The 27522-nt window shown below is 44.5% G+C and overlaps 1 protein-coding gene and 1 pseudogene across 6 annotated transcripts in view; one reads left to right on the top strand and one right to left on the bottom strand.

Annotated features, from left to right (window-relative positions):
• Window positions 1–18087, bottom strand: part of SUSD4 (sushi domain containing 4) — a 143025-nt gene extending 124938 nt beyond the window's left edge. For 2 of the 6 annotated variants that reach the window (XM_037985527.2, XM_007988357.3), the window contains exons 1-2: window positions 17849–18085; window positions 17073–17252 (exon numbers count right to left, since the gene is read on the bottom strand). In XM_037985527.2, coding sequence (XP_037841455.1) covers window positions 17073–17252; window positions 17849–17865 — 197 coding nt within the window. In that variant the 5' untranslated portion in view covers window positions 17866–18085. Of the gene's footprint in view, window positions 1–17072; window positions 17253–17638; window positions 17758–17848 lie in introns of those variants that run through there. The other 4 variants (XM_073011496.1, XM_007988356.3, XM_073011497.1 and 1 more) reach the window with 4 other exon arrangements.
• A 3665-nt stretch (window positions 18088–21752) lies between these two features.
• On the top strand, window positions 21753–21822 carry LOC140710324 (U4 spliceosomal RNA; annotated as a pseudogene).
• Window positions 21823–27522: the final 5700 nt, after the last annotated feature.

The following is a 27522-nucleotide window of genomic DNA, read 5'->3' as shown; positions in this document are numbered from 1 at the left end:
TAATCAGTCTACCTGTTTTATATCTATTTATTCTTATGCCCTGTAGACAGAAGCCACTTTGTAACAAGTTTCCAAGCCAGTTGTGGCAGGAAACTTTTCTAAATTGCAGGATGCTTTCAATTACCTTGGTGGGTGAAGGGTTAAGTTAAAGGGACAGCTCTAACACCTACCAGTCCAAATAGAGTTGCTGGCCAGCACTGCCCACTTTTTCTCTTTAGGCCTTCCCAGTACACTACCAACCCTAGCCTAAAGGTGCATAAGCCCAAAACCTCAATCTCTTGAAAACTGTTTCCTTCTCTTCGTGATCTGTATTAACAGTTTAGGTACAGACTTACTCTAAGCAGTTTGTTCTAAGCTTGTGATTTTTTTTAAAAGCTTGTTGGGTTAATGAACTCATCCGAGATTCTGCTGAAAGCTACAAACCCACTTAAGAGAAATGCATATACAAGTCTTCATACATGTTCAGAAGTGGGGCTGGGGGACGGTTCGGAGACCTCCAGGAGCTGGTCCATGGGCAAGAAGCTAAGAAGTTCTGGGAGGTGCTAAGCAGAGAGGGGCAAGCAAAGAGACTGAGACCACAATGGACGCAGCCACCATGCTCTCTGCCAGGGAGCACGAGACTCCTTTTCTAACAAAAAGGCCTGCAGGTCTCATAACATGGGCCTGTTAGAACGGCACCAGCACCAAACCTGGACTCATGAATCATTCAGAGGTTTTTTTTTTTTTTTTTTTTTTTTTGAGACGGAGTCTCGCTCTGTCGCCCAGGCTGGAGTGCAGTGGCGCAATCTCGGCTCACTGCAAGCTCCGCCTCCCGGGTTCACACCATTCTCCTGCCTCAGCCTCCCGAGTAGCTGGGACTACAGGCGCCCGCCACTGCGCCCGGCTAATTTTTTCTATTTTTAGTAGAGGCGGGGTTTCACCATGGTCTCGATCTTCTGACCTTGTGATCCGCCCACCTCGGCCTCCCAAAGTGCTGGGATTACAGGCGTGAGCCACCGCGCCCGGCCATTCAGAGGTTTTAACTTTAAATATCAGAAAAAGAAAAAAGAACAAAGAAAATGTTTTGAGTAGGAGAGAAGAAAATGTCCCTTAAAAGATAAATTCAAAATGACTTAAAAAAATATATGTGATGGTCTCCAATTACTATGGATATTAACTCATCAGTTCTCTGCAGGATAACTCCCCATAATAATTCAATATTTACCTGACCTAAACCAGGGTGGGCTCAACGGATGGCCTGGGGCGCCACTTGCAATTGATTTTTAGTGGCCAGCAGCTGTAATCGAATAATGTGAGTGTCTAGCAGTAGTTTGATTAGATTAGAGCAAATGTTATGGCCCTGTAATTTGGGAAACTCTGCAAATTTGAGTTTCCAGATCATCTCTGGACTCCATCATCAGTGCCCGCATGAATAGCAGACACTTAGGAAATGTTTGATGAATGACTTAATGAAATGCATGAATAGGTAAGCTAATGGTTTGTAGCCCCTGTCACCTTCACCATATACAAACACTGGCATAGCTGGGATAAGAGCTCTGGGTTCCTTACAGCACATTTTCATCAGAATTAACATTTGTCTTTCTTTGGTATCTGCTAAGAGCTGAATTGTGTCCCTCTAAATTCACACATTGAAGCCTTAACCCCCAATATGACTCTATTTGGAGACAGGGCCTTTAAGAGGTAATTAAGGTTAAACGAAGTCATAAGGTGGGGCCCTAATCCAACATGGCCAGAGAGCACTCTCCCATCCCCACTCCTGCACCCACACCAAGGAAAGGCCATGTGAAAACACAGCAAGAAGGCAGCTGTCTGCAAGCCAGGAAGAGAGCCTTCACCAGAACCCAGCCCTGCTGGCACCTTGATCATGAACTTCCAGCCTCCAGAACAGTGACAAAATTAATTTCCACTGTTTAAGTCATCCAACATGGTATTTTGTTAAGGCAGCCCAAGCTGACGGAGACAGTATCCCACATAGGCTCGAGCTCCTAAGGGCCAGGACTGTACTGTGTTCTTATTTCTAGTCTTAGCACCTAAGGCAGCCCTTGAACATAGTTAAGCACTGAATACATTATTGTTGAACAAATGTAAGAGTGGATGAAGATAAGAAGCCAGAAAGACTTCCTCCCTTTTCCACCCTTAGGACTGACTGCAAAGCCATGTTTGGACCTTCATCACTGTCAGTGAAAACCTCAATACTCCAGGTGCTGTCACTCCCAAGAGAGGGGCAAGGCGCAAGTCAAGGCCAGACATCAACCCTCTCACTGTCCTCCCTGCCCATCACTGCAGCTGTTGTTGCCGCATGACTCAGATGTCAGAAGTAAACAGGAAAGGACAGAGCATTCAGAAATAATAAAACCCTTGGCTCATTGATGTCCTTTATTCACACAGTAGCAGGTCTTAGCTGTTCAACTTGGCTATGGAGTCTTTCAACCCTTAATCAAGCTATGAGTACTCAACTGGGATTATGTACGTATGCTGTGGTTTGAGAGATAAACAAGAGGAAAAGTATAGTGCCTGCCCTCGAGGAATCTGTAATGTGGCTGGAGAGGTCTGACATTAGGGTTTGCTCTCAGTCCTTCCCACATTTGTAAGTTGGTAGACAAAGGTTTACTGAGTATCTAGAACACACAGGCCACAGTCAGGTGAAAAAAAGATGAATCGGCGGTGGATCCTAGCTTTAAGGAGCTTTTATAACTAAAAATATAACAATAACAATGAAGATACCAATATTTATTGAAATCTTACTACATAATACGCATTCTTCTGTATGTTTCTATAGATTTAACTTATTTAATTCCCACAACAGTTCTATAACATGGGTACTATTATCCCCCATCTTACAGAAGAGGAAATGGAGGCAGAGGCAATTAAGCTGCTTGCCCCATATATAAAGCTACCAAAGCAGTAGAGCAGGGATTCCAATCTACCCAGGATTGCCACATGGTGACAGAGCCCTTCTTTCCCTCATCTCTAGAATGATACAGCTGCACTATGTGCAAAATTTTCATATGTTGGTGAAAGGATAGGAGGGGGCACAACATCAAAAGTAGGAGCAGTCAGTTGGGAGCAGGTGGGTCCAGCGGCAGCTTGCTCAGCCAGGTGCCCTCAGTCCCCACTCTGTCCAGGAAGACCCCACAGGGGAGCAAGAGGCTCCTTGCAAATCCCAGCCCAGACCATCTCCTGGGCTCTCTCCAGCACCCCACACCATGATTCTAGTGCTCTGGGAGTTCTGAGAACACAGAGATTTCCTGGAGCTGGGGAGGAAGTCAAGGACCATCTGAGAGTCTCAGGAGGTTGTGGCAGTGATATGGAAGCTGACAGAGGGGTGCCCAGACGCAGGAACAGTTGTGGAAAGGCCAGCTGGAGGAGAGGGCGCAGAGGCTTAGGGTAGAGTCAATGAATGGGGTCAGCAGGGCTGACATGAATTTTGCTCCATCCTTGCTTTCCCAAGTCCACGCATCATCCTGGGTGCATTCGCTCATGTGAACATACGGCCATCTCACTCTTCAACATTATGAAAGTGTGTGTAACTTAATCCAGTAATGGTACTGAAAGAATAGTTTCAATGTAAACTGAAGGTCCAGGAAGCAATGGGCTGGTACAGTCTTTTGCATTTCCATGGACGTTAGCTTAGGCTACATCACTGAGAACATGACCCGGTTTAGCAACAACATCAACACAGCAGGCACCATAAGAAAATACCAAGTATTGGAAGACCAAGGCACGTAGGCAGCAAGATGCACACAAACCATGCAGCAAAGTGAAGGTAGAGGCCAGTAGCCAACTCTGCTTTTGATTAAAGCCCCTGTTAACCACACTGCATGGAGGAAAATGAGAAACAGCAATTTTGATAGCAGCAATGACAGAGTAACAGGAGTCTACCCTTGAGTGTGGCTGCAGTATTCCACCCAAGATGCAAAGGCAACTGCTACAGAGATAGGGTAGGTTCACTCCCAGCTTTAGATACTCTGTGTGTTTGAAGAGCTCCAAAGAACTGGGTCTTCCTTCATCTGGAGATGACAAGGGGCAAGAGCTCTCTGTGTGCTCATTTCCATGTAAATGAAAACTTCAGCAGCAGATTTTCAGCAAAGCCACTCTCGAGGGGACAGATAAATGCTCTTCTACCTCCTTAAACCATACAAGACCCTCCCTGATTAATTCAAAGCCCATTGCACAGACTGCACTTTAAGGAGTACTTCCTCAAATCAGGCCCTGGCATTCCAGGGGCCCACACGTGGCAAAGATCTAGGAAGGTCTGGGGCCGAGAAGAGGCTGCAGCAAGTGATTATCAGCAGGCTACCAGGTTGCTTTCCTGAAGGGCTCTGAGGCTGGACTGCAGAGGATTTCCAGGCATTCTCGCAAAGGACTAGGAATCCCAAGGTCTCCAGCCCACAGACACCCAGAAGCAGCATCCTACCTGCAAAGCTATAAAGAGAATTCCCAAGAGTTAGAGACAGCAGGCAGCTGGAGGTGAGAGGAGGCAGTCAACAACAAGGATAGGCACTTAGTGAGTCACTGGATTTAAATGCAACTGCCGGTTCACCCCACTGTCCTACCTGAGCCCATGGGGGCGAACTCACCATGCCCGCACACTTCCAGCAACAGAAATAGCATGCTGGATAAGGGGGAGGCAGAGTGAGGGATGCATGGAGCACCTCTCTCCATCATGGACCTCCGGAGCACCTATAACAAATCACTTGCCTGCTTCACATGTTTAATTTCTTTTTCCTGAAGCTTCTGTGTGCACACAAAAGGAGCCGACTGGGCTTGGGCCAACAGCTATTGAGAAGTTCCTCTTAACGCCACAAGGACCTTCTCCATCTCCAGACGTCACCATTCACTGAACATGCCAGCAGCAGGCACTGAGAACAGACTGGCACATCCCATTTTGCAGCAAAACAGCTCCTCCAGCTGCCTGACATCATGTCCACACACAATGAGCTTTCACGGGGGTCAGGACCTGCACGTGGGAAGGCATTTACATGCTGTGCAGAGCATTCCTTACCCTCCCTTTGTACTCAGGGAGGCAAAAGGCAAAAATAGCCCTAGGTGTAGTGGAGAGATGTCTCCCTCCAGATGCGCAATAATTACTCTGTTTTGTATTTATCAAATGCCTCTGACACTGCCTCCTGTATACCAGCACACCCTATGTCCCTGTGAAGTCCAGAGGAACAAGCCTTATGGCCCCTGGTTTACAGATGAAGAAACCAATGCGTGGCAAGGTTAAGGGACTTGCTTCAGAGATGACAGAGCTGGTCACAGGGGATGGGGTGACAGAGAAATCACTTTCTAACAACTGAATATTTTGAAGATGAGCTGACAGCCACAGAAGACTGAATCGTTGAAAAACTCAAGGACATGGCTGCCAAAAAACTTGTGCAGGGAGAATCTGTATCCGGAACGCTGAGCATATTTTTAAAAATCCCAGTGCCCCAGGACAGAGGTAGGGGCGGCAGCAGGGATGACGCCCCCTGGCCACCATCACTGCAGTATTCAGGTGACAGACCCCTCTGCTCAATGTCCCCAGGAAGGGAAACACTCAAAGCCACTCACGGCCACACTGACCCTGCTGTACTCCTCCTCTTAGCTTTGTCCTCCCATTGAAGGCTAGAAAGCTACTCGGGAGGCTGAGGCAGGAGAATTGATTGAGATGGGGAGGCAGAAGCTGCAGTGAGCCGAGATCGTGGCACTGCACTCCAGCCTGGGCAACAAGACTGAAACTCTGTCTCCAGAAAAAAAAAAAAAGAAAGAAAAAGAAAAGGTTCTGGCTCTTCTGCAGCTGAGCCTTGGACAGTTCTGTGTGGATTCTCCACACCCTCAGCATAGGCTGGGGGAACAAAACAAAGCACTGCCCTCAGGAAATTTATATTCTAGTTTGGGCTACTTAGGAGACTCGCATTGACCTAGGAGGGTCAATTGACCTATGCGAAGGGTCGCATTAACCTAGAACCCTTCTGGTTCTGTCAACTTTCTGTCCAGTTGATATGGGCATCCAGAATTCAGATTACTTAAACAGTAACCGAATAATATACAAATAAGTCTCCTGCCCCCAAATAAGAGGTGCAATCAATTGCCAGAATAAAGTGTTGTTGGTTTCTTACAAATTCTTATTATGACCAATGCTGATGGTCAGCATAACTCCTCAGCCTCCTTACTGGCTTCTCTTGACACTTAAAATGTGTCCCCTGGGCTTCATCTTCAAACTCTCCTATCTGCTCATTCTACCCTCACTTCCTGTGAAACCCAGCTCCCCCTGCAGCTCTAGCGACCCTCTCAACGTAGATGACAAACAAATTTTCATTATCAGTCCCAATCCCTCTCCTGAACACCAAAGTGAGTTTTCAGCTGTTTGATAGATGGTGCCCAAATGGATGTCCTGCAGGTAACGCAAGCTTCCTCATCCAGAATGAACTCATTAGCTTTCCCTCCGAATGACCACTGCTGGAGCTCTGCTAGTGGCTCCTCCTGCTCCTCCATCCTCATGTCCAGCCAGCTGTCCGGCCCCAGTGAATTCTCCCTCTCTGCGTCTTTTACCTCCATTTATTGTTCTCCAGTGAAAGCTCTCATCACGTCCCTTCTAGGTCAATGCGAGAGTTTCCTAAGTAGCCCACACTAGAATATAAATCTGAGGGCAGCGCTTTGTTTTGTTCCCCCAGTGTATCCTCCACCTGTTCACTAATAGATGCACAATAAACACTCAATGAGCAAAGGTCTCTCTACTTCTTTTCCACTCCCACATTGTTAAAGCATTATTTTCTAAAACAGATCAGATCCCTCCATGCCCCTGAAGACATATCTTGTAGGCTCCCAGCTGCTACCGTATAAAGTTCAAATTCCTAAACATTGTAGTCAGCTGGGCATGTGAGGCCAACCTGCTTTTCTGGCCTCTTCTCTTCTCAATCTATTGGCCCTCTACTGAAGCTGCCTTGAGCTACTCCTTGTCTCCAGTCCATATTATTTCTCATTCAAATCTCTGCTTTCCCAATCCTCTCTCCTGAAAAATATCACCTTCTGACACCTTCTCTGCCTGGAAAATTATTTCATTGTTCAAAGCTTAGCTCAAATGTCATATTCCTTGGTAAGCCTTCCCCTACTCCTCCCTCTCCCCAGAGTCTCTGAAATAAACCTCCACTACAGGACATACCATACCAAATCATGACAGTTAGTCCTATAGGACTATTGAGGCCAACAATTGCTTCATCTATTCCACGGGTCTACTTTGGCCTGTGCCATTGGGTATTGGGATGCATTGTTATGCTATACCCCTTCAGGACAAAGGAAGCTCTTGGTAGGGCTAACTCCAGCACAGTGAATGTAGCAAGAGTGCATTACCAGTTCGTTGGTGGTGATGTTGGTAGCTCAAATAGTTAATGATACTTCCCTCAATGATGCCCCTGATTCTCACAACCATGGAAGGCAGATGGTCCAAGTATTGTTGTCTTTTCATAGATAATGAAACTGAGGCAGTAATTAGGTTACTGTCACCCAGCCAGTTGGTGACAATAGCATGGAAAACTGGCCCTATGTGTTTTCTACAAGACCCTATACTTCTTCAAGTCTTCGCCTCAAAAAAACTTAAGTTATTATTAAAAGCAAATGATTATGCTTGTAATCCCAGCACTTTGGGAGGCCAAGGTGGTTGGATTACTTGTGGTCAGGAGTTCACCTGGCCAACATGGTGAAACCCTGTCTCTCCCCAAAAATTAAAAAAGTAACCAGGTGTTATGGCACACACCTGTAATCCCAGATACTCGGGAGGGAAGCAGGAGAATTGCTTGAACCCAGGAGGCAGAGGTTGCAGTGAGCCAAGATTGCACCATTGCACTCCAGCGTGGGCAATAGAACAAGACTCTGCCTCAAAAAAAAAAAAAAAAAAAAAAAAAAAAAAGGCAAATGAGCACCTCCCATCTACAAAACAATGCTGTAAACAGAAGGATGATAGAAAAAAGCCTAGTCCACCACTTATAGTTAAGGGGAATAATCTCGGCAAGCCTTTTAAATGTCACAGAGCAATTCAGACCATATTGTTCTAAACCAGAGGAACTGTATATTTCTAAAATATTACACCCCCTTTTTGTGTAAGTATAATTTAAACACTTAGGCCAGGCGCAGTGGCTCACGCCTATAATCCCAGCACTTTGGGAGGCCAAGGCGGCCAGATCATGAGGTCAAGAGATCAAGACCATCCTGGCTAACACGGTGAAACCCCGTTTCTACTAAAAATACAAAAAATTAGCCGGGAGTAGTGGTGCGCGCCTGTAGTCCCAGCTACTCAGAGGCTGAGGCAGGAGAATGGCATGAACCCGGAAGGCGGAGCTTGCACTGAGCCGAGATCACGCCACTGCACTCCAGCCTGGGCGACAAAGCGAGACTCCATCTCAAAAAATAAATAAATAAATTAATTAATAATAATAATTTAAACACTGAGGTAGCCTTCATCAGCCACCGAGTATATGCTGTCATGCTATAACCGAAACGTACAGATGAGCCCCCCAACACACACACAAAACGTTAACTGAAAATGCATCCTTGGGTTGGATTCTAACATTGACACTCAGAGTTGGTTAATAGTGGTAGCTTAAAAGGACTGTTGAGAGCCTTTCACAAGATTAATTCTAAACCTATTAAATTTTTACAAAACAAGCAGATCCTATTGTTTCTTGCCTGGAGAAAATCAGAATCTAGGTTTAAGTATTTAGGGAAGTCTGAAGCATTCTTCTACATACTGAGAATCTGAATTTGAAACTAGTTAGAACAGCAACAATGCTGTGGATACAAAGATGTTAAAGAATCCACCATAAGAATGCATTTTTTTTTTTCTTTTGAGACAAGCTCTTACTCTGTCCCCTAGGCTGGAGGGCAGTGGCTTGATTTTAGCTCACTGCACTTCTGCTGGGACTATAGACATGTGCCACCACACTCGGCTATTTTGTTGTTTGGTTTTTTTTTTTTCAGATGGACTCTTGCTCTGTCACCCAGGCTGGAGTTCAGTGGCACGATCTCGGCTCACTGTAACCCCCGCTCCCGGGTACAAGCGATTCTCCTGTTTCAGCCTCCCGGGTAGCTGGGATTACAGGTACATGCCACCATGCCCAGTTAATTTTTGTATTTTTAGTAGAGATAGGGTTTTTCCACGTTGGCCAGGCTGATCTCAAACTCCTGACCTCAAATGATCCACCCACCTCGGCCTCCCAAAGTGCTAGGATAACAGATGTGAGCCACCGCACCGTGCCCATTTTCTTTCTTTCTTAAAAAGAACCTCCCTCTTACTGATTCACCCAATTCAACCACATATGTCTTTTATAAATGCAATCAGACCCAAAAAATAAGGTCTTTTTATATTGTGTTACTCTGAGAAAAAAACGAATATAATGCATGGGTGATCCTTCTTGCTCATTTCCACTTCCACGCTGGTAATTCTGGGAGACAAAAGTCACAAATTTCCGACAGAAACATGAGATAACTAGGCTACACCTTCACTTGCAAAGAACGTCGCCCTTACTCATCCTCTCTTGAAAACTCAGTGGATTGGGATGATAACGAAATGATCACTGATCAGGTTTACCAGGTTCTGCAATTCTTCTTACTCCTAAGAACCAAAATCTATTCCCGGAGACTGGGTGTGCACTCTTGGTACACAGATAGGGTCATGCTTCTGTCTGCCTGCAGGCCCCGACGTGCTGTCGCCTGCACATGCCTCTGTTACACAGGGGAGGTTCATCTATAATGGCACTCCCAAATTTATTGTCCTTTCCAAATAATATCAAGGATTATTTTGACTTCTCTGATGTTCCCAGTTTACCTTAAGATTAATAAAGCAATTACAATACTCTCAATTAAGAAGCTATTTGAGCAACTCACTTAATTATTTCTATTTTTTTTTTTCTTGAGTGGATAGTTTTCTTCTCTCTTAGGGCAGTACAACATCCTTCTTCTGAGAGAAGAAGAAATATTGGGCCCAATTCTTTCCTAAAACACAGCATCTTAAGCTCATACCATCTAACATGACTTTCTGAGTAAGTGACTCTCAGATCTTACAAACTATCAAACGTTATTTTTACTTCAAATTTAACCTTTTAGGGGGAACTTTTACACACATTCACAAACCTCAGATTTCTTTTTCTTTTTTTTCAGTGACAGGGTCTTGCTCTGTTGCCCAGACTGGAGTATACTGGCACGATCATAGCTCGCTGCAGCCTCAAATTTCTGGGCTCAAGTGATTCTCCCAGTTCAGCCTCCCAAAGTGCTGGGATTACAGGCATGAGCCACCGCACCTGGCCAGATTTTGTTTTTTGTTTACCTTTTGACATATACTAACTAGATTTTCATCTACATCATACAGTTGAGAAGATAAGTTCAAAGTCTGGACCAAAATGACGAAGAGGAAACAAAGAGGAAAGTCTTGACCAATAGAAGATATCACTCCTAATCAGGCTTTGTCTGATATCTGTGGAACCCTGGGACAGCAACCTCACTGAGGACATCTCTTGAAATTTAACAAACAACAACAAAAAAAGGCAGAAATCAAAAAAGAGAGAGAGAGAAATACTCAAAATCTCTTCCTTATCTTACTAGGTTGTTAAGAAAATTAAAGGTGGCGATACAACTAAAAACATCTTGCAAACTGTATACTTGTCAAGTGCTTATCCAAATTACATGAAAAAGAACCACTCTTAGGAAGGCTCTCACTAAGGTAGCAACAGAGCGCAGAGAACCATCAGAAGGGAATGGTGATGGCAGTGACAGTCACTAGCAGAAGGCCCCAGAAACCAGCCACTTGTTTACTCACCTTTGGCAGAGCAGGTAAGAGTCAGGCACAACCCATTCTGACTACCTTCTTCCAACAGGCACAAAACGACAGGCACATGGGTTTCTGTCCTCTTACTATTCACCATTCAGAGCCCAAGATTCAGGCACTCTGGCCTTCACTTTGTTTTGAGTTGTGGGATTTTTCTTGTTGTTGTTGTTAATGATTTGTTTACATGCTTTCTGCTTTTTGCTCACAACACAAAAGATTTCCCTTCTCTCAGGGCAGGGGGTGTTCCAAAATATTTGATAACTCAGCTTAAAGAAAAATGTTTGAGTCAAATACAATATGAAGAAAAAATGTATTTAGGGATTGGGATTTCCAAGCCCTGGCATGCTAAAAGAAAGATTATCATTAAAAGAATAATCTGGGTCACCATGCCCCACTTGTAAGCTAGGTGATCTTGGACAAGTTGCTTAATCTTTCCATGCCTTCTTTTCTTCTTCTATATAATAAGGACAAATAACGAAATCTACTTTATACAGCTGTGAGGAATTAAGTTACAGCTGTGAGGAGTTACTATACACGAAGTGTGGAAAACTGAGTTGGTATGTAATAAGCACTCTTCAATTATTATTGAAGTACTATTAACAATTTGGAAACTTTTATCAATCACCCAAATGTTGACCAATTTAAAATTTTGTCCCTTTTCCCAATCTCCCATGGTTAACAATAGTTGAACAGCTCATTCTTATGAGAATGGACCAATAAATCAATAAAATATGTAAGAATATACATCTATCCATCAGTCCTAGATACTGTGATTGGTTTTGGTGAAGCAGGACCATATTTGTATACAAATTTGAAAGCCTATCCTTTTGCCCCTTTCTTTCCCTCAACTCAGAGGCAATAATCCCAATGATCTATTTAGACATACTGTTACCATGTGTGGTTATTTCAATTGTCAAACAGCAAATAAGCTTTCAAAGCAGGGCAAGGATAAAGAGGAGCAGTCTGCAAAATCACTTTTCTCATCAGAATCAACAGAAAACACTAACATGAAATTTTAAATCAAATTTAAAATATGTGTGAAAAAATAATTTTATGCATGCTTTTTGCATTTAAACTTTTGAGAAAACACCAACCGTTACTTGTATGTTTTCTCAGGAGCAAGAACTGTATCCCCTTAACTGTGTATCCCCAGGATATACAACAGACACTGGAAAAAGATGGATGGACAGGTGGGAAAAAGAGAGCCGGCTTTACCCAGATTTTAGAATCCATCAAATTCCTGTAATCACAGAATCGAATATTAGTGGTATGAAAGGAACTGAGTCAAGGGGAAGTCACACCACTTGACCAAAGCTAGGTGGCAATTTAAGGACAGAGGCTGAACTTGAGTTCTATCCATCCTATAAAGAATGCAGAGCTCTTGTTTATACCACAGCTTCCCATCTAAAGGTAAGCCTCCTTGGTTTTTTGCAAGCTTTGGAAATATGTCTCTGAAACCAGGAACAGAATAATTCAGGTGCTTTTCTTCAAATATCTAATCAGTATTTACTGGAGACAGGTCTTCACTTACATTCTTCATTACATTCAAAAATTAAAGAACCACTGATTCTCTGATTTGCCTCTTCAGGCCTCTGAGACAAGAGATTTGCTACTTGTTATACAAAATCCTTCTGCCTCCAAAAGCTTTTAGATTTCACCCACTGGATAAATCAAAAGAGTTTCCATGCTGCTTATATTAAGGTAGCCTTTTGTTGAAGAAACATACGTTAGAGTTAGAGGAGCTGGGACTTTGTGTACAGATTAAGTGCAGTTTGAAATTGTGAATTTTAGATGTAGCATTGAATGAAAAGCTTTCAGTCTACCATGTAAGAAAGTGTTTCTCAATAAAACCAAGGGACTTAACATCTACAAATCAGTAAGTCAGTCAGAAAGCATCTGTTTCTACCTGCTGGCACACAGCACAGCACTAAAGTGACATGAACCAAATGAGGGTTCCAGAAGCTCAATTTAGCTGTACTAGGACCATGACTTGGGTATGCAGAAAGGGCAGCTAGACCGGGGGTTTGCATGAGTCAGAGACCTAGAAACAGAGAAAGGAAGACAATCCAAGCTCAGATGATATTTTGCTCCTGCTCTCCACCCTTCAGTGGGTTCCCCACTGCCTGCTGTGACTTTCAGAACCCTCCTTGGAGCTTCTAGGACTTTTACAATAAGGTTCTAACCTATTTTTCCTTCTACCCTACTGATTCCTTGCAGGTATAGTATATTCTAGATTAAAAGACTATTTTCTGCTCCCTGAAGAGTCCAATCACATAACCACCTCCACACCTTTGCACGAGCTATCCCTCCACCTGAGATGCATCCTCCCTCCCCACCATCCTATCCTAAGTGCCACCTCTTCTCTAGAGCGTTTCCTGATTTTCCTTCCAACCTCACAGACTACCATTAATTGGGTGTGGCCCCAGCTATCATGAAACTTTTGCACTTTTGTAAAAAGTAACTCACTCATGGTAATTATTTTCTAAATGGTATGGCAGTAATTTGGGAGTCTTTTTTCTTGCTCTCAATCAAAATTAGCTGAACATCTATGTGTCAGATGTTGTGCTGGGTGACTGAGACACAAAAATGAATAAAGTCGAGGTTCTTGCCCTCAGTGGGCTTGTGGTCTAGTATACGAGACAATATTATTATAGAGGGTTGCAGCTAGTGCAATGGAAACCCAGGTAAGGGAAGAACTTACTGACTAAGGAAATATGAGAGAGGTTATGGCATTTAAAAGTTGGGGATAGAGAGAAATTGGAGAAAATTTGCTCACTTAGGGAAAAAATGAGTAAGAGAGAGTTCTAGGTAAAAATAACATTTATGCAATAGTGCTTGGCTCAGGACAGGGGACAGGCACTCAATGTTTATTGAATGAATAAAGCAAAGGTCTCCAAAATTATGGCATTGTCTCAGCCCCCTCCTCCCTACTATTACTTATATTTACTAAGTGCCTACATGTTTCCCATCCTTTACACCAACCCCATAAATTAGGCACCATCATCCTCATTTTATAGATGAGGAAGCTAAGGCTCCCAAGTCCTGAGACCCCAAAGCTATCAAGTGGCAGAGCCCGATTGAGTTATTTATTATATAGAAATGTGCTAAAGTTATTTAAGTTATTTATAATATAGAAAGTTATTTATAATATAGAAATATAGCTAAAGTATTGAGTTATTTATAATATAGAAACGTGCTAAAGAATTCACCTTAAAGGAGTCACTTGTTGAACAAACTCTTGGCTCTCTTCCTTGAAGCCTGGGAGTGAGGGGTACTCTGGGCATCCTTCAAAGCCCAGCAGATCTCTGGTCAAGTGTACTGGGGCAGAAAGGACAGAAACGGCTGAAGCCATGCTCCATGCAGATTCCATGCACGGCAGGGTCCTATATGTCCCCACCAACCTAATATGAGTTCTTGCACAGCATTTGGTCTCAGTGGCCCCAAATGAGGGCCCTCTTCCTTAATGACAAAAGACAACCTGCAGAGAGCCACCCAAACATCACCTCAGGACAAGTCAGGCTTATAAAAGTTTCCCTAGGGTTCAAAGAACTGAATTGGAGCTCTGGCATTCTAAGACAAAGCATTTCATTTTTGACGGAGTTCTTATTCCTACTTTTCTTTGTCTAATCATTTTCTCAATGTCTGCCTTTCTAGCTCAGGCTTTTTCTTCAATACTTGCACTGGGCACATGGTTTTTTTTTTTTCTCCTAGCTGAGACGATTATATCTTGCCATTGTGGTGTTCCTTTTCCATTGAAAGCAATCAAAAATGAAAATCCACATTTCAGAACAGTGTCTATTAAATATACACCATTTTGTGTATGGAAAAAAGCACTCTCTGAGGGCTGATTTTCAGCTCTGTGTATCACCTGAAGATTAGATAGTGGGTGAGACTTCTGCTCCTCACAGGCAATTTGCATTTAGTAATCGAGAATGATGGCAGAAAGTCTGGAGTAGAAGCAACTTATTTTAAGGAATGCTTTGGTCTCAAGCATTGCTAATCAAAGTGTGGTCCTTGGATCAGCGGTAACTGCTTCACCTGGGAGCTTATTAGAAATGCAGAATCTCAGGCCCCACTCCAGACCAAATGAATCAGAATCTGCCTTTTAACAAGATCCCAGGTGATCTGTATGCACATTAAAGTTTTAGAAGCACAGGTCTAGACCTAAGGTGTATTTGCTTTTATTGCCTTACTGGAGCCTCCATGTGCATTTCTTTCCCAAGAAAAAAAATCTCTGTATAGTGAACTCCATAGGACATCCCCCACCACCCTTGCCTGCCCAAAAGGTTTATTCATAGAAGAACTGTGAAGTGATAAATATTCTTTCAGAAATCACACTCTCAGCCTGAAGGAGTTCAAAGTGAAACGAAGCTGATGGCTAGCTTCCTGCAGCGTATGAGTGCCTAAAAAGAAAGAGCTCTGAGACTGACAGGTGACAGGAAACCCTTACTCCTATCCTCTTCTCCAAGGCTCTGGATATTTTTGCCTGGCATGATCACCCCACCCCCCCAGGAAGGCAGGGAAAAAAGACATGCTATAGGAACCTTAGAGGTAACTGTCATAAGACCAAGGTGGCCATGACATACACTGAGCTCTGAAATGTTGAGGAGGATGCTCTGTAAACACGACCAAGCAGAACCAAGAGCACAAAACAAATCTCGGCTGTGCTCAGACCTCACCCATCCAATAACAATAGTCAAGACAAATGTAAATGAACCTTGATTCACTAGTCTGTCATCTACAGAAGATAAATGGACCAAGAAGATGGAAAATCACGTGGACCTGGTTTGAGAGAATGAAAGCTAGAACTGGGAGGCAAAAGCAGAGAGGAGGGGAGGAAATGATCCAGATTCACCAAATACTGTTCTGCCCCTCTATTCCCACTCATCTGTGAAGCAGAGCTGGTGTCCACGGCAGATCAGAGGCTGTGACCAGAGCCCTGGCAGGCCACACACGTGCTGGCCTGGCCTCACACTTGACCTTTTCCTCCATGAAGAGGAAGCCTACCTCAGATAAATCTCTACAAAAACTACAAGCACCCAAAAAGTTATTCCTTCTTAAAACAAATATACAAAAATAAAAATAAAAACCAATGTCCACCCAAAGCAAGTGTTTTTTCACTAATTTTGATACATATGCATATTGCAATAAACACCTTTATACTCTGGGCATCTTTCAGAAGTCTAAGTTGGAATGCCTGGTTCATTGATTACTCTGTGTTAAAGCCCAACGTGTTACACCTCTCCTCCACTTTTACTAATTTTTCACTCTTTTTTTTTCCATTTTCACCTTCGAATTCTCTGAAACAGCAATATTTTAAAACGCTAAAATGGTTTATTTATAGCAATCAATACTTGCTTTTCAACCAATTATAATTTATTTATATATTAACAGTATCTCAGCTCCTTCTAACGTCCATATCAACAAGCTCTAGAGAACATTTGCAATGGACAGTAATGACGGACAGCAATGAGCAGTGGAGGCAGGGAGACTAGGCTCTGAAATTCAGACAGGAACTCCATCTGTCTTCCTCTACCACAATCAAAAGATACCCCTCCCCCAGAACCAAATACGTTATAGATTAGCCGCCCACGGAGGCTGAGGCTATCAATTTTATTTCAGCTAACTTCTACTTCATAGAAGAGCGATTCACTTTATTCCCCGAAATCAGACCTCGATGAGCAAAGCAAACTGTCAGAGGCACACCTGAAAGAACACCTCTGCACCTCCTCCCCGCCCCCAACATACACAGACACGCTGCACACGCAGGGAAAGGGAAAGTTAACTTTCAAATAAACCTGCCCCTCAGCCAGTCTGACCACGTTTCCAGACCCTTCACATTCTCAAAGGTGGTTCTTACAACTCTTGCTTAAATCCAGAGGCTGAAATCTGACTTCTATCTGCTGAAGGCATTGACAAGGGTCAGAGGTCCACAAATACATCACTCCCCTGCCCCCCCTTTCTTGGCCAAAGTGGTAATAATGGGCCAGGCTTTATTGTCTTTCCTAGGCAGAAGCCAGGCCCGGAGGCTGGTGGGAAGCTCCAGACAGAATGTGGGTGTGTGAATCTGTGCGGGCTCCACAGGGGAATTTTCAGGGAACTCCAGCGGTTTCGGAGAAGGACGGCCATAGGCTGGGACGCAGGCACCCTCGCGTTGTCAGATCCTCCTGAAGTCTGGGTGTATGGGGGAGGGGTGCAAGGCTGTCCTGGCAGCTAGGCTCTCTCTCCCCTCTGGGCCATCCCTAGGCCCTCCCAACACAGCTGGGTCACTCACCGCCCGTTAGCTGTGCAGGGCCGAAGCACAGCGCCAGCTGAAACCACAGGATCACGGCCAAGAGTCTCTGGGGGGACTGAGGTTGCTGCTGCTGCTGCTGCTCTAGAAATCCATCTCCAATGCTCGGGTTCATTCCATGATACATCTTTCATCCACAGAGGGCATCCAGCTTGCAAGGGTCTGCAACCAGAAGCGGAACACCACAATAAGCCAGTCTGTCCGGGCTCGGGGGCCACGCTCTCCCTCCTCCGCTCTGGGACCCGGCGCCTCGGCTTCCCAGGCTCCATCCTGGTTCCTCCCCCGCGCGGCCCCCGCCCCCTTTCCCACGGCGAGGTCCCCCGCCTTCCCCCGAGCCGGGTGCACTGAGTAACAGCCGCCGTGGGATGCTGCGCGTGCTGGGGGATGGAGCACAGGAGGGAGGGCAGGGGTTAGCGCACATTGGCTCCGCGCCGGTCCCCGGGATTCAGCAGCTGTGCCCACCACAGGAAAGTCTAAAGCCTCCCAGCGTCTCGGGGCCGAGAGGACACTTTTCCTTGGGCCTATACATTGCACTCTGGGAATCTCACAATGTGGCACCGTCTCCCCCAGCTACTTCTCTGGTTTTCCTCGGGATTGGGATGGATCCTACTGCCCCAGTCCCCACTGAGATTTCAATGCGCTGTCAAAAAAAAAAAAGAATTTCTCCTTTGGGGAGCAGCACTAGGCACCAACTCCCCCTCCCCGGCCTGCGAGCGCCTCCCCGGGACGGAAGCCCCTTCCGGGGCTTTCGGTCTTACCTGTGGGTCTCATGCATGCAGCTTCCTTCCCTCCTCCGCCTCCTCCCCCCGCCAGTCTAACCCGCATCTGTGCGCGACCTCTGCTGCCGCCGCTGCGCGAGCGAACGAGACGGAAGCTTCGGCGGCGGCGCCCGGCTCCAGCTCCCCCGCCCGCGCGCTCCCTCCCCAGGCGCCCCCGAGCGGGCGGGTGCGGGGGGAGGACGGGAGCCCGGCCGCGCGCCCCCGCGGAGGGGCCCGCGCGCCCGCTACCTGAACTCGCGAGCGCGCGGCGGCGGCGGCGCGGAGAGAGGGAGGGGGCGGGGACGGGGTGAGGTGGGGGGCGGGGACGGGGCGAAGGGTGCGCGGGCGCGCGAGCGCGCGCCTCTGCCAACCCAGCCGGCGCCGCGGCGGGGCCGGCGACCGGCGAGGGCGGGGACGGGTAAGGGGCCAGCCGCCGCGACCAATGGGAAGCCCGCGCGCCTGCACCTGTCGGGGCGCGAGGCGCCGGCTGCGGCTCTCGCACAAGCACGCAGTTGGGTCACCCCTTCCCCGGCGCTGGACTGCGGTCCCTGCCCAGGCTGCGCGCCAGGTCAGGTGCCCGCCCCGGCCTCCGCGCTGCCTCTGGTGCCCCCAGCCGCGGCGCGGCGCGGGAGAGCGCTCCGCCCTAGAACTGGCGCCGCGGCGGTGGCTCCAGACCCGGGACTAGTGCGCAGCCGGCCGCTCCCATCCCCAGAACGCTCGCCACGGACTCGGTTAACTTGAGCACTGCCAGTTGCTCAAGTCTCAATTTCCCGCTTTAACCCCTCCCCGCTCCCACCTCCGCCGAGGCTCTGCGCGTCCCCGGGGAGACCGAAGGACAACCTGAGGCAGCTGAGAGACACTCTCCCCCTCCCCCGCACCCTTGGTATTTTCCCTCTGCCAGCCGCAGGCGTTGTGAGTTAGGACCCCTGTCCGGTCTTGGGGATGCGCAGGCCCCTCGGAGCCTCGGCCTGGGAGGCGCTCCCCTAGGCGGGGAGGCGGGGGTGGCGGGTGATCGGTGACACGCAGGTTGGGTATCTGGAGGAGGGGAGGCTTCCGGCGTCTTAGATCGGAAGCCAAGAGGTCGGTGGTAATTGCCCTCCCAGCCCCAAGTGGAGAGAGTTGGCCTGGTCGATCCCCTCTCTCTGCGCCGATTCTTTTGTCGGAGCTCAGCCCGCAGTGGTTGCAGCTCTCACTCCCTGAGGGCTCTGACGGCCCGCGGTCGGTTTCAAGATAGGGAAGCCCACATTCCAGCCGCATTGATTAAGAGGTGTCAGGTAATGAGGTGGCGTCCACCCGCCGCACTTTAGAACCAGTGACACTCCATGACTCTGTAGCAATTTATGGATATGAAAACTATGTGCCTGATACAGCTACCAAATCATCCCTTGCTTCTGTCGACTTTCCCAAAATCTCACATACTGATGGTAGTTGGGAAATTACAGTTTTTACTGTGTCAACTCTTACTGGGAGTGATTTTAACACATTCTTTCAGGATAGATTAGCTTTTAGTAGATAAGTTAAGCTCCGTTATTTTGTTTTTTTGTTTTTGCGTGTGTGTGAACTTGAGATGGCAGCTTTACACAAAATAAACAAGATTTTGACTAGCACAAGTCCAGCTTTGCTACAGCTTGTACTTTGGGACCCCAAAATATTAGTAGGGGACCTTCCACCTTCCCAAGGTCCTGTGACTGTCCTCTACAGTTTGAATATTTATTCCATTTTTCTTTCTTAGTAAATTTTCTAAATCTTTTTAAATATCCACCAAATCAATGACGGTCAGAAATATTTGTTGACCATGCACATGTTCTTAACAGTTGTAAGAGGTATATCCAAGTGCTGTTGAAATCTGTTCTTTGGCTGGAGTACAATCTATTTTTACAGAGAATGTTGGGACTGAAAGGAACGTTCAAGTTTATCTGATCCAAACATGGGATCTATGCTTGAGTCTCCTCTCTGACATTTCTAATAAGTGGTCATTCAGCCTCATTGAATACTTATCAAGGTAGCCTGTTTATATTTGCCAGCAGGTCTCTTAGAAAAGTCTTTCTTATATTGAACTGAAATCTACTTCCCTGAAACCTTTACCCACTGATTCTGGCTCTCCCCTGTGGGCCCACGCAGCTAAATAGAATTCCTCTTTCTTAGGAGAGCATCTCATGGCTTTGGAGATGGCTTCGTATTCCCTTGAGTCTTCTCTTCTCTGGGTCACGCATAGCCATTTCCTTCAGTGCAGCAATTCCCAGACTTTTCACCAGCCTGTGGCCTTTCTCTAACCCAGTTTCTCAATGATCATCCACCCCCAACAATCAAAGTTTGTTTCCAGAAAGAGGCCCTACTTTCATTCTGTGGATTCTGACCAGTACAGGCCAGTAGTGTTGCTTTCTGTATTTTAAACAACTTGCTTCTATTAATTCAACTGAAGAAGACAAGCATTTGGAGGGCAACTACAGCATAACATATTGTTATTATTATTACATATGTTATTACTAATCATTTTCTACATTATCCCATGTATTATTTTTGTAGGGCTGCCAAAACAAAATACCACAGACTGGGTGGCATAAACAACAGACATTTATTTTCTGACAGTCCTGGAGGCTGGAGGTCCAAGATCAAGGTGCCAGCAGGGTTTGTTCCTTCTGAGGTCCCTGTACATTGCTTGCAGATTACCATCTTCTCCCTGTGTGATCACATGGTCTTTCCTCTGTTGTGTCTGTGTTCTCTTCACCTCTTTTTATAAAGACACCAGTCATATTCGATTAGGGAACACCCTAACGACCCCATTCTAACTTCATTGCCCTTTTAAAGACCCTGTCTCCAAATATATTCATGCTCTGAAGTGTCGGAGGTTAGGGATTCAACCTATAAATTTTGGGGAGGACACAATTAAGCCTGTAACATCCCACAACAAAAATACAGTATATTTTTTAAAGTGTAAAATATAAAACAGAAACATACTCATCATGGGTGAGGATGGTGAAGACAAAGGAGGTCAATCCATTTTTTAGGAGACCATCCAGCCAATGAAAGCCTCAGATTTGAAGTTAAGACAGTTCAGGCCGGGCGCAGTGGCTTACACCTGTAATCCCAGCACTTTGGGAGGCCAAGGGCGGATCACAAGGTCAGGAGATCGAGACCATCCTGGCTAACACGGTGAAACCCCGTCTCTACTAAAAACACAAACAAATTAGCCGGGCATGGTAGCGGGCGCCTGTAGTCCCAGCTACTCGGGAGGCTGAGGCAGGAGAATGGCATGAACCCAGGAGGCGGAGCATGTAGTGAGCAGAGATCAGGCCACTGCACTCCAGCCTGGGTGACAGAGCAAAGACTCCGTCTCAAAAAAAAAAAAAAAAAAAAAAAAGTTCAACTTCTTCCTAATAGTTTTTCTGCCATTCCACAGCTATTTCTATGAATACCTTCTACCTAAGGGAGTTTACAAAAGGAGTCATCTTGAATTTATTTTGTTATACATTTTTCTGAAGAAGAGGAAGGAAATGAGGGTAGATGGAATGTAGAAGAGAATATGGTTTACTTCCTATTAAGTGGGAGCAGGTACGGAAACCTGACTTTATCTCTCTTCCTCTCTCGACTCCAGAACCAATACCAGTGGGGACAGGAACTAAAGCAAAACCTCAGAGTCCTCCTCCCAAAGACAGGAGAGCACCAGGGGCTTTTTTTCTTAGAGACTGTGCCCCCCGTCTGATTACATGCCTTCTGTCTACCCTCCATGCATGAAGTTCCCCACTGTTTTCACTCTTCTTTCCTCATGGTATATATTATGATTTCACTTTTGGTGGCCAGTAATAGTTCACTCTATATATAGAGTTGAGCACTTACTATGAACTGGACACTCTTCTAGATGCTGGGAGTTCAACAGTGAACAAAGACAAAAACCCCTGCCTTCAGCTTTGTGCAGTAGCAGTGTCATAGCCAATGAAGTTTATCTGAGGTGATTATTGCTAATTGAAAAAACCCTGCCTTCCAGGAACTATTCTAGTTAAGGAAGACAGATGAGAAGAAAAGAAGGAAAACATTTTCTATGCTAGATGGTGTTAAGCACTAAGCAGAATAATAAATTTGGGAAGAGGTAGAAGAAAAATGTAGGTTACAGTATGGGCTAAGTTGTAACAAAGTGTTCCAAATATATAGTAAATTAAATGGAAGTTTATTTCTCACATATGTAAATTTCTTACCATTGGAGGTACGGGGCATGGTAAAATGTCTGGGGCATATCTGCTCCAGAGTCATTCAGGGACCTAGGTTCCTTCTCTCATTACTCTGTTGTTCCCTGAGGTCTTCATTTGCATCACTGAAGCTGGATCATTGGCATTTCTGGGGTCTGGCCCAAAGGAAAGCCGTTGTGGGGTGGTATGGAGAGAAAGAAAAGAAAAGTATAAGGTAACAATTTTCTTTCAGGCAAATGAGGAAGAAGTTACACAAATTAGTCCTCTCACATATCATTACTGAGAACCTAGTCACATGGCCATACCTAGCTGCAAGGGAAGTTGGGAAATGTAGTCTTTATTGGACAGCCTGGAGACCAGAAAGAAGAGAATAGATTGGAGGGGACATGGGAAACGGGCAGTCTATGACACCTTATGTATGAAGATAGAGATGGTGACTTATTTTTCTTAATCAATATTCAAAGGAAAATAAATCATTCGCACCAATCTCTTACTGACATTGAAAACCAAACTGGAGCCAGTTGTTCTTCTCTTCTGGCTTTCCTCAATCCTGCACACCCAGGAATACACACAATCAACCACAAACCCTTTAATGAGCCCAGAACATACCAGAACATGAACCTGGCATGGTACCAAATGCTGTGTTTGGGTGTAAATCTAGAATTTTCAAAGTATCTGATTCACCCATTGTCTCTGCCTTGGAGAGACTACACACTCAGCAAGGAGACAAGCTTCAGGGGCTGGAGTGTGGAACAGGATAAATAAGCTCATTCAGTCACACTCCCATCCATTCTTCCTTCCATTCGAAGTGCATTTACTGTGTACCGAGCATATTTCAGTCATTGTGCCAGGTATGGAGAATACAAAAACAAAAACACAATCCTTACTTTTAACAAGTGTATAATCTATGGGGAGAGTTGAAAGACAAACCTGCAATTATACAGTCATGGGGTAATTGCCGTAATTGGAAAGTACATAAGAGAAGGTGGTAGGAAAGGGGTCCTGGAGGTGACCTCATATGTCATATGAGGGTGTCTGTGGGTGTGTGCGTGTGTCAGAAATGAAGGGGAAAGGATATACAGTGAGTTTTCTAGGCCGAAGGAATAGCTTGTGCAAAGGTCAGGAGGGAAGGGTTGGGGACAGAGACCAAGGTTAGAATTTAGAATGCAAGTTGGAAAATGCCAAGAGATAAAACTTCTGAGAAGCACTCAGACCATATTAGAAAGCCATACAGAAAAGTGTAGCTTGTGTCTGCAGACCAAGGGAGAAGACCATGGAGGGGTGGGAAGAAACTGGAGAGGTGAACCAGAAAGGGACTATTGCCCATTGGCCCATAGATACGTGAAAGGTGCTCAATATCAAATATCATTAATTAATTGGGGAATGCCAATTAGGACAAGAGACACTGTTTTCACCCTTCAGATGGATTACGAATACTATGTTTGATAATATCAGGTGTTAGGTGATAATGCAGGGAAAAGGGAGCTCCAATATTCTGCTGGTAGGATTATAAATTTCTGTGTATTGACCACGTCTTTTATTTTCTGTATTTTGATGCTTTGACATTTGGGACCTTGGTGACCCTCAAGGGGCTGCCCTTCCCAGAACTAGACAATTCCTAGAGATGGTAGACTACACCCCCTCCCACCCTCCTCTATGAGCTGTCACACTCAGGACCACTATTCTCTGGCCCTTATCACCCCAGGTCCAGGTACCAGACAACTAGGCACAGCCCCTATGCCCCAGAGTCCACTGAAGCCATTCAAACTAGTCCGCTGAAGCCATTCAAACTAGCCCATCTTAAATCTGTTTACACTGCCTCACCTATTCCTTCCCGTGAAGGTACAATAAAGGCTCTTGTCCATGTTCCCCACCACACTCTCACTCCTTCTGCCTCTAGACCTACCTGGTGCTTCCCCACGTGGCCCTGCATGGTGTGCCATACCCCTGCCTCTAGGCACCTCTGACTCTAAAAACGTTTTCCTTCATGACAGTCATTTCTATGTCTGTGTGTCTTAACATACCTAATTAAAACAAATCCCAGGCCCTTTTAGAACAGGCCACCACTAGCAAGGAGGGGAGGCTGGGCACAGTGGCTCACTTCTGTAATCCCAGCACTTTGGGAGGCCAAGGCGGGTGGATCACAAGGTCAAGAGATCAAGACCATCCTGGCCAACATAGTGAAACCCCATCTCTACTAAAAATACAAAAATTAGCTGGGCATGGCAGCACACGCCTGTAGTCCCAGCTACCCGAGAAGCTGAGGCAGGAGAATTGCTTGAACCCAGGAGGCAGAGGTTGCAGTGAGCCGAGATCGCACCACTGCACTCCAGCCTGGCAAAAGGGTGAGACTCCATCTCAAAAAAAAAAAAAAAGAAAGAAAAAAAAGACGAGAAAGGGACCCTGCAATTGCACTGCTCAGCATCTACCCCTAAAGAAACCCTGATGCATTCACTTGGATACTTCGTCTACTAAACAAAGATGGTGCCAGTACTTACTTCACACAACCATTAAGAGGAATGGCATTATTCCTGAAGAGCACCTAGCACATAGTAAGTGCTCAGGAAAGTAGATCCAAAGATATTTACTGTAGATATTTTTCTAAAAGTGGAAAATTGGAAATAAGCTGAATGATGGAATGACTAAATAAATTGTGGTCTAGTCATACTAACGAACACTATGTAGCCATTAGGAATAATTTAGATTTCCACCTAAGAACAGGAGAGCTCTGTGAAACATTGTTGCTGAGCAAAAGAAGCAAATTGTAGAACACAATGTACAGCAAGATACAATTTATGGAAAGGCAATACCATAGATTTTCTATGGATTTATATGAACACAAAAGAAAAAAGTCTGAAATGATTAACCGCAGTGGGGTTACATCCAGGTTAGCGTGAGCAGATTGAATTGTTTGGGAAGGGTGGTCAAAAATACTTTAGTTTTATTGCTATGACTTTTATTATTTCAGGGGTGGTGAGGAGATTATGTAATACTAGGGTAATTAGGAACTAATTTGAAATTCACAGGATGCGAGAAAAAAGATAAACAAAGAGGTTAGAAAGTGGGAATGAACTTGGGGCTTAATGAGATGGAGTTAACTTTGAGAATACCATGAAAAATAGAAATAATAAGATCTGTCTCATAAGGGGTTCTTTGACTGAAGGCTTTCCCTTGGACGAAGAAGGGAGGGATGTGCAATAATGTTAACTGCTAAACTCGTTTGCCATTTTGTTAAAGATCAACCTTGAGCTCCCCTCCAGAGCTTCCCCTCCTCGTAGGAGGTGGGATAAGAGCCCCCTCTGTCCCTCCCTGGAAGTTTCCTCATTCCACACTATATCCTTAGCTGCGAGTTGGCTGGTTTCCTGTGATAATTAGGGTGGGTTAAACTGCCATAACAGATAAGGCAAAACATGTAATGACTCCAATGTAATAGAAGTTTCTTTCTCTCTCATAGGACAGTCCAGGGTGATGAGGGAGGGGCATAAATTGGGGAGTTGAGGATGAGTGGAGCTGGGGCACAGCAGTCCTTCAGGAACCCGGGCAGAAAGCAACTTTGTTCCAGTCAACACATGGTTTCCAAGAGTTTCTGGTCTTTGCCATTTCAGCTGTGTTATAAGATTTAAAGATGGCTGGACACACCACAGTGGCATTTGGATAGATGAAAGGTAGAATTATTTGTTACTTACAGCTCCAAACAAGAAAAGACTGCCACACAGGGCCACACAGAGATTGCACCAGGACTGTTTGGGCCTGTTTATGTACGGCAAGTGGAATGGGGTTAGCTAGGTTTTGTGGACTCCCTGTGAACTGTCTGATTTGAGTAATTTGAGTAATTTCAGGGGGCTGTGGAGGATAGTGGTTACCTCTGGTTGTCTGGTACTCAGGGCAACCAGGGCAGTGGCCCCATATGAGTGCCCAAAAAGGGAATTGGTTGAGTGATTGGGGTTGTGGACTCAATCAGCTAATCAAGAAGCAGAACTGACCAGCCTTAAGACAGGGCCTCAAAACTTGGGTCAAGACAATATTATATTTATATAATATATAAATATATATGTGTACATATAATGTATATTATCTATATTACAGTATACATATTTATATATGTGTTACATATATTACTATATATAATTATCTATTATATAATATGTAATATATTGCATAATATATAATTATGTATATTATATAACTACCTATTCTATAATATGCAATATAATGTAATTAATTATATATAATTATAAAATTATATAATCAATTAATTATAATTAATATAAAATATATAATTAACATATAACATAATATACAATTTTGTATGTTATATATTATATAATTTTACATAAAATTAAAATTATATATTTTACATAATTATATATTATATAATATGTGATATATAATGTATTATATATTATATAATATAAATATATATTATACCTTATATAATACAAATATATATTACACATAAATATTTATATAATTAGATATAATACATACCATTATATATAATGTATTATTATATGCATATAATTATTTTTCTTACATCAGCCCATGGGGAGAAAGGATAAGTCATATATGGGCCAGGCCCCAAAGTGGCCCACATCTATTCTGCCCTCATTCCATTGACCATAATGAGGTCACATGGCCAACTAGTCACATGGTCTCACGTAAGTGCAAAATGACCTGGGAAGTGTAGTCTCAGGGACAACTGTTCCTAAGGTTGAAAGGAAGTTCAGATTTCAATGGGCAACTAGCTGACTCTACCAAAGGGCTGTAAATTAATCTACACTCATAATTTATTTGCTGTTTTTTTCTTGCTTTGTTCATATTTGTTTCACCTGCTTACATGGTAAGCTCCTTTAGGGCAAGGACTATGATGTTCTCTTGCTTTGGATGCTTTCCCCAGCAATTAATTCTGTATCCAGTGGGGTTCTTAATGGATAAGCTTCTCATTAAACAAGCCCCAAGTAATTTCAATATGCAAAGGTAACTGCCACTTCAGAGTCAGTGTAAATGTCTGATACTTAGAATATGATTTCAGCTAGTTAAATTTATATCACTGGGGTAAAAAAACAACAACAGAAATATTCTCTGGGCCTTTCACTTTTTTATTTAATTCTGAATTGGATAAAATGCTTCCAATAACTTTAAGCTTTGGACTCTGTATAGCAATATTTCGTTCTTGGATTAAATTAAACAAATATTGCTAATGAGATGATTCAACATCATCACAACCTATTGTCATGTTTTCCATTTCAGTTGACTACCAGGTAAAGGTAAATCAGTGCTTTCAAAAATACTTTCAGTAGTTAATTACATTTTAAAATGTTATTTTCCTGACCTTTTTCTTTCATTTCATTTTCTATCACACTACCTTCATTTTCTACCATACTGCCCTTTTTTTTTGGTTTCTTAAACACTCTTACCTTTAAAACCACTGTCATGGACTTTTTTTTCAGGAGGGTTAATACTTAATGACACCAAGAAAAGGGGTGAGAA

Source organism: Chlorocebus sabaeus, chromosome 25 (genome assembly GCF_047675955.1).
Source record: "Chlorocebus sabaeus isolate Y175 chromosome 25, mChlSab1.0.hap1, whole genome shotgun sequence".
Classification (NCBI taxonomy): domain Eukaryota; kingdom Metazoa; phylum Chordata; class Mammalia; order Primates; family Cercopithecidae; genus Chlorocebus; species Chlorocebus sabaeus.
This window is presented reverse-complemented; position numbering and strand designations above follow the sequence as displayed.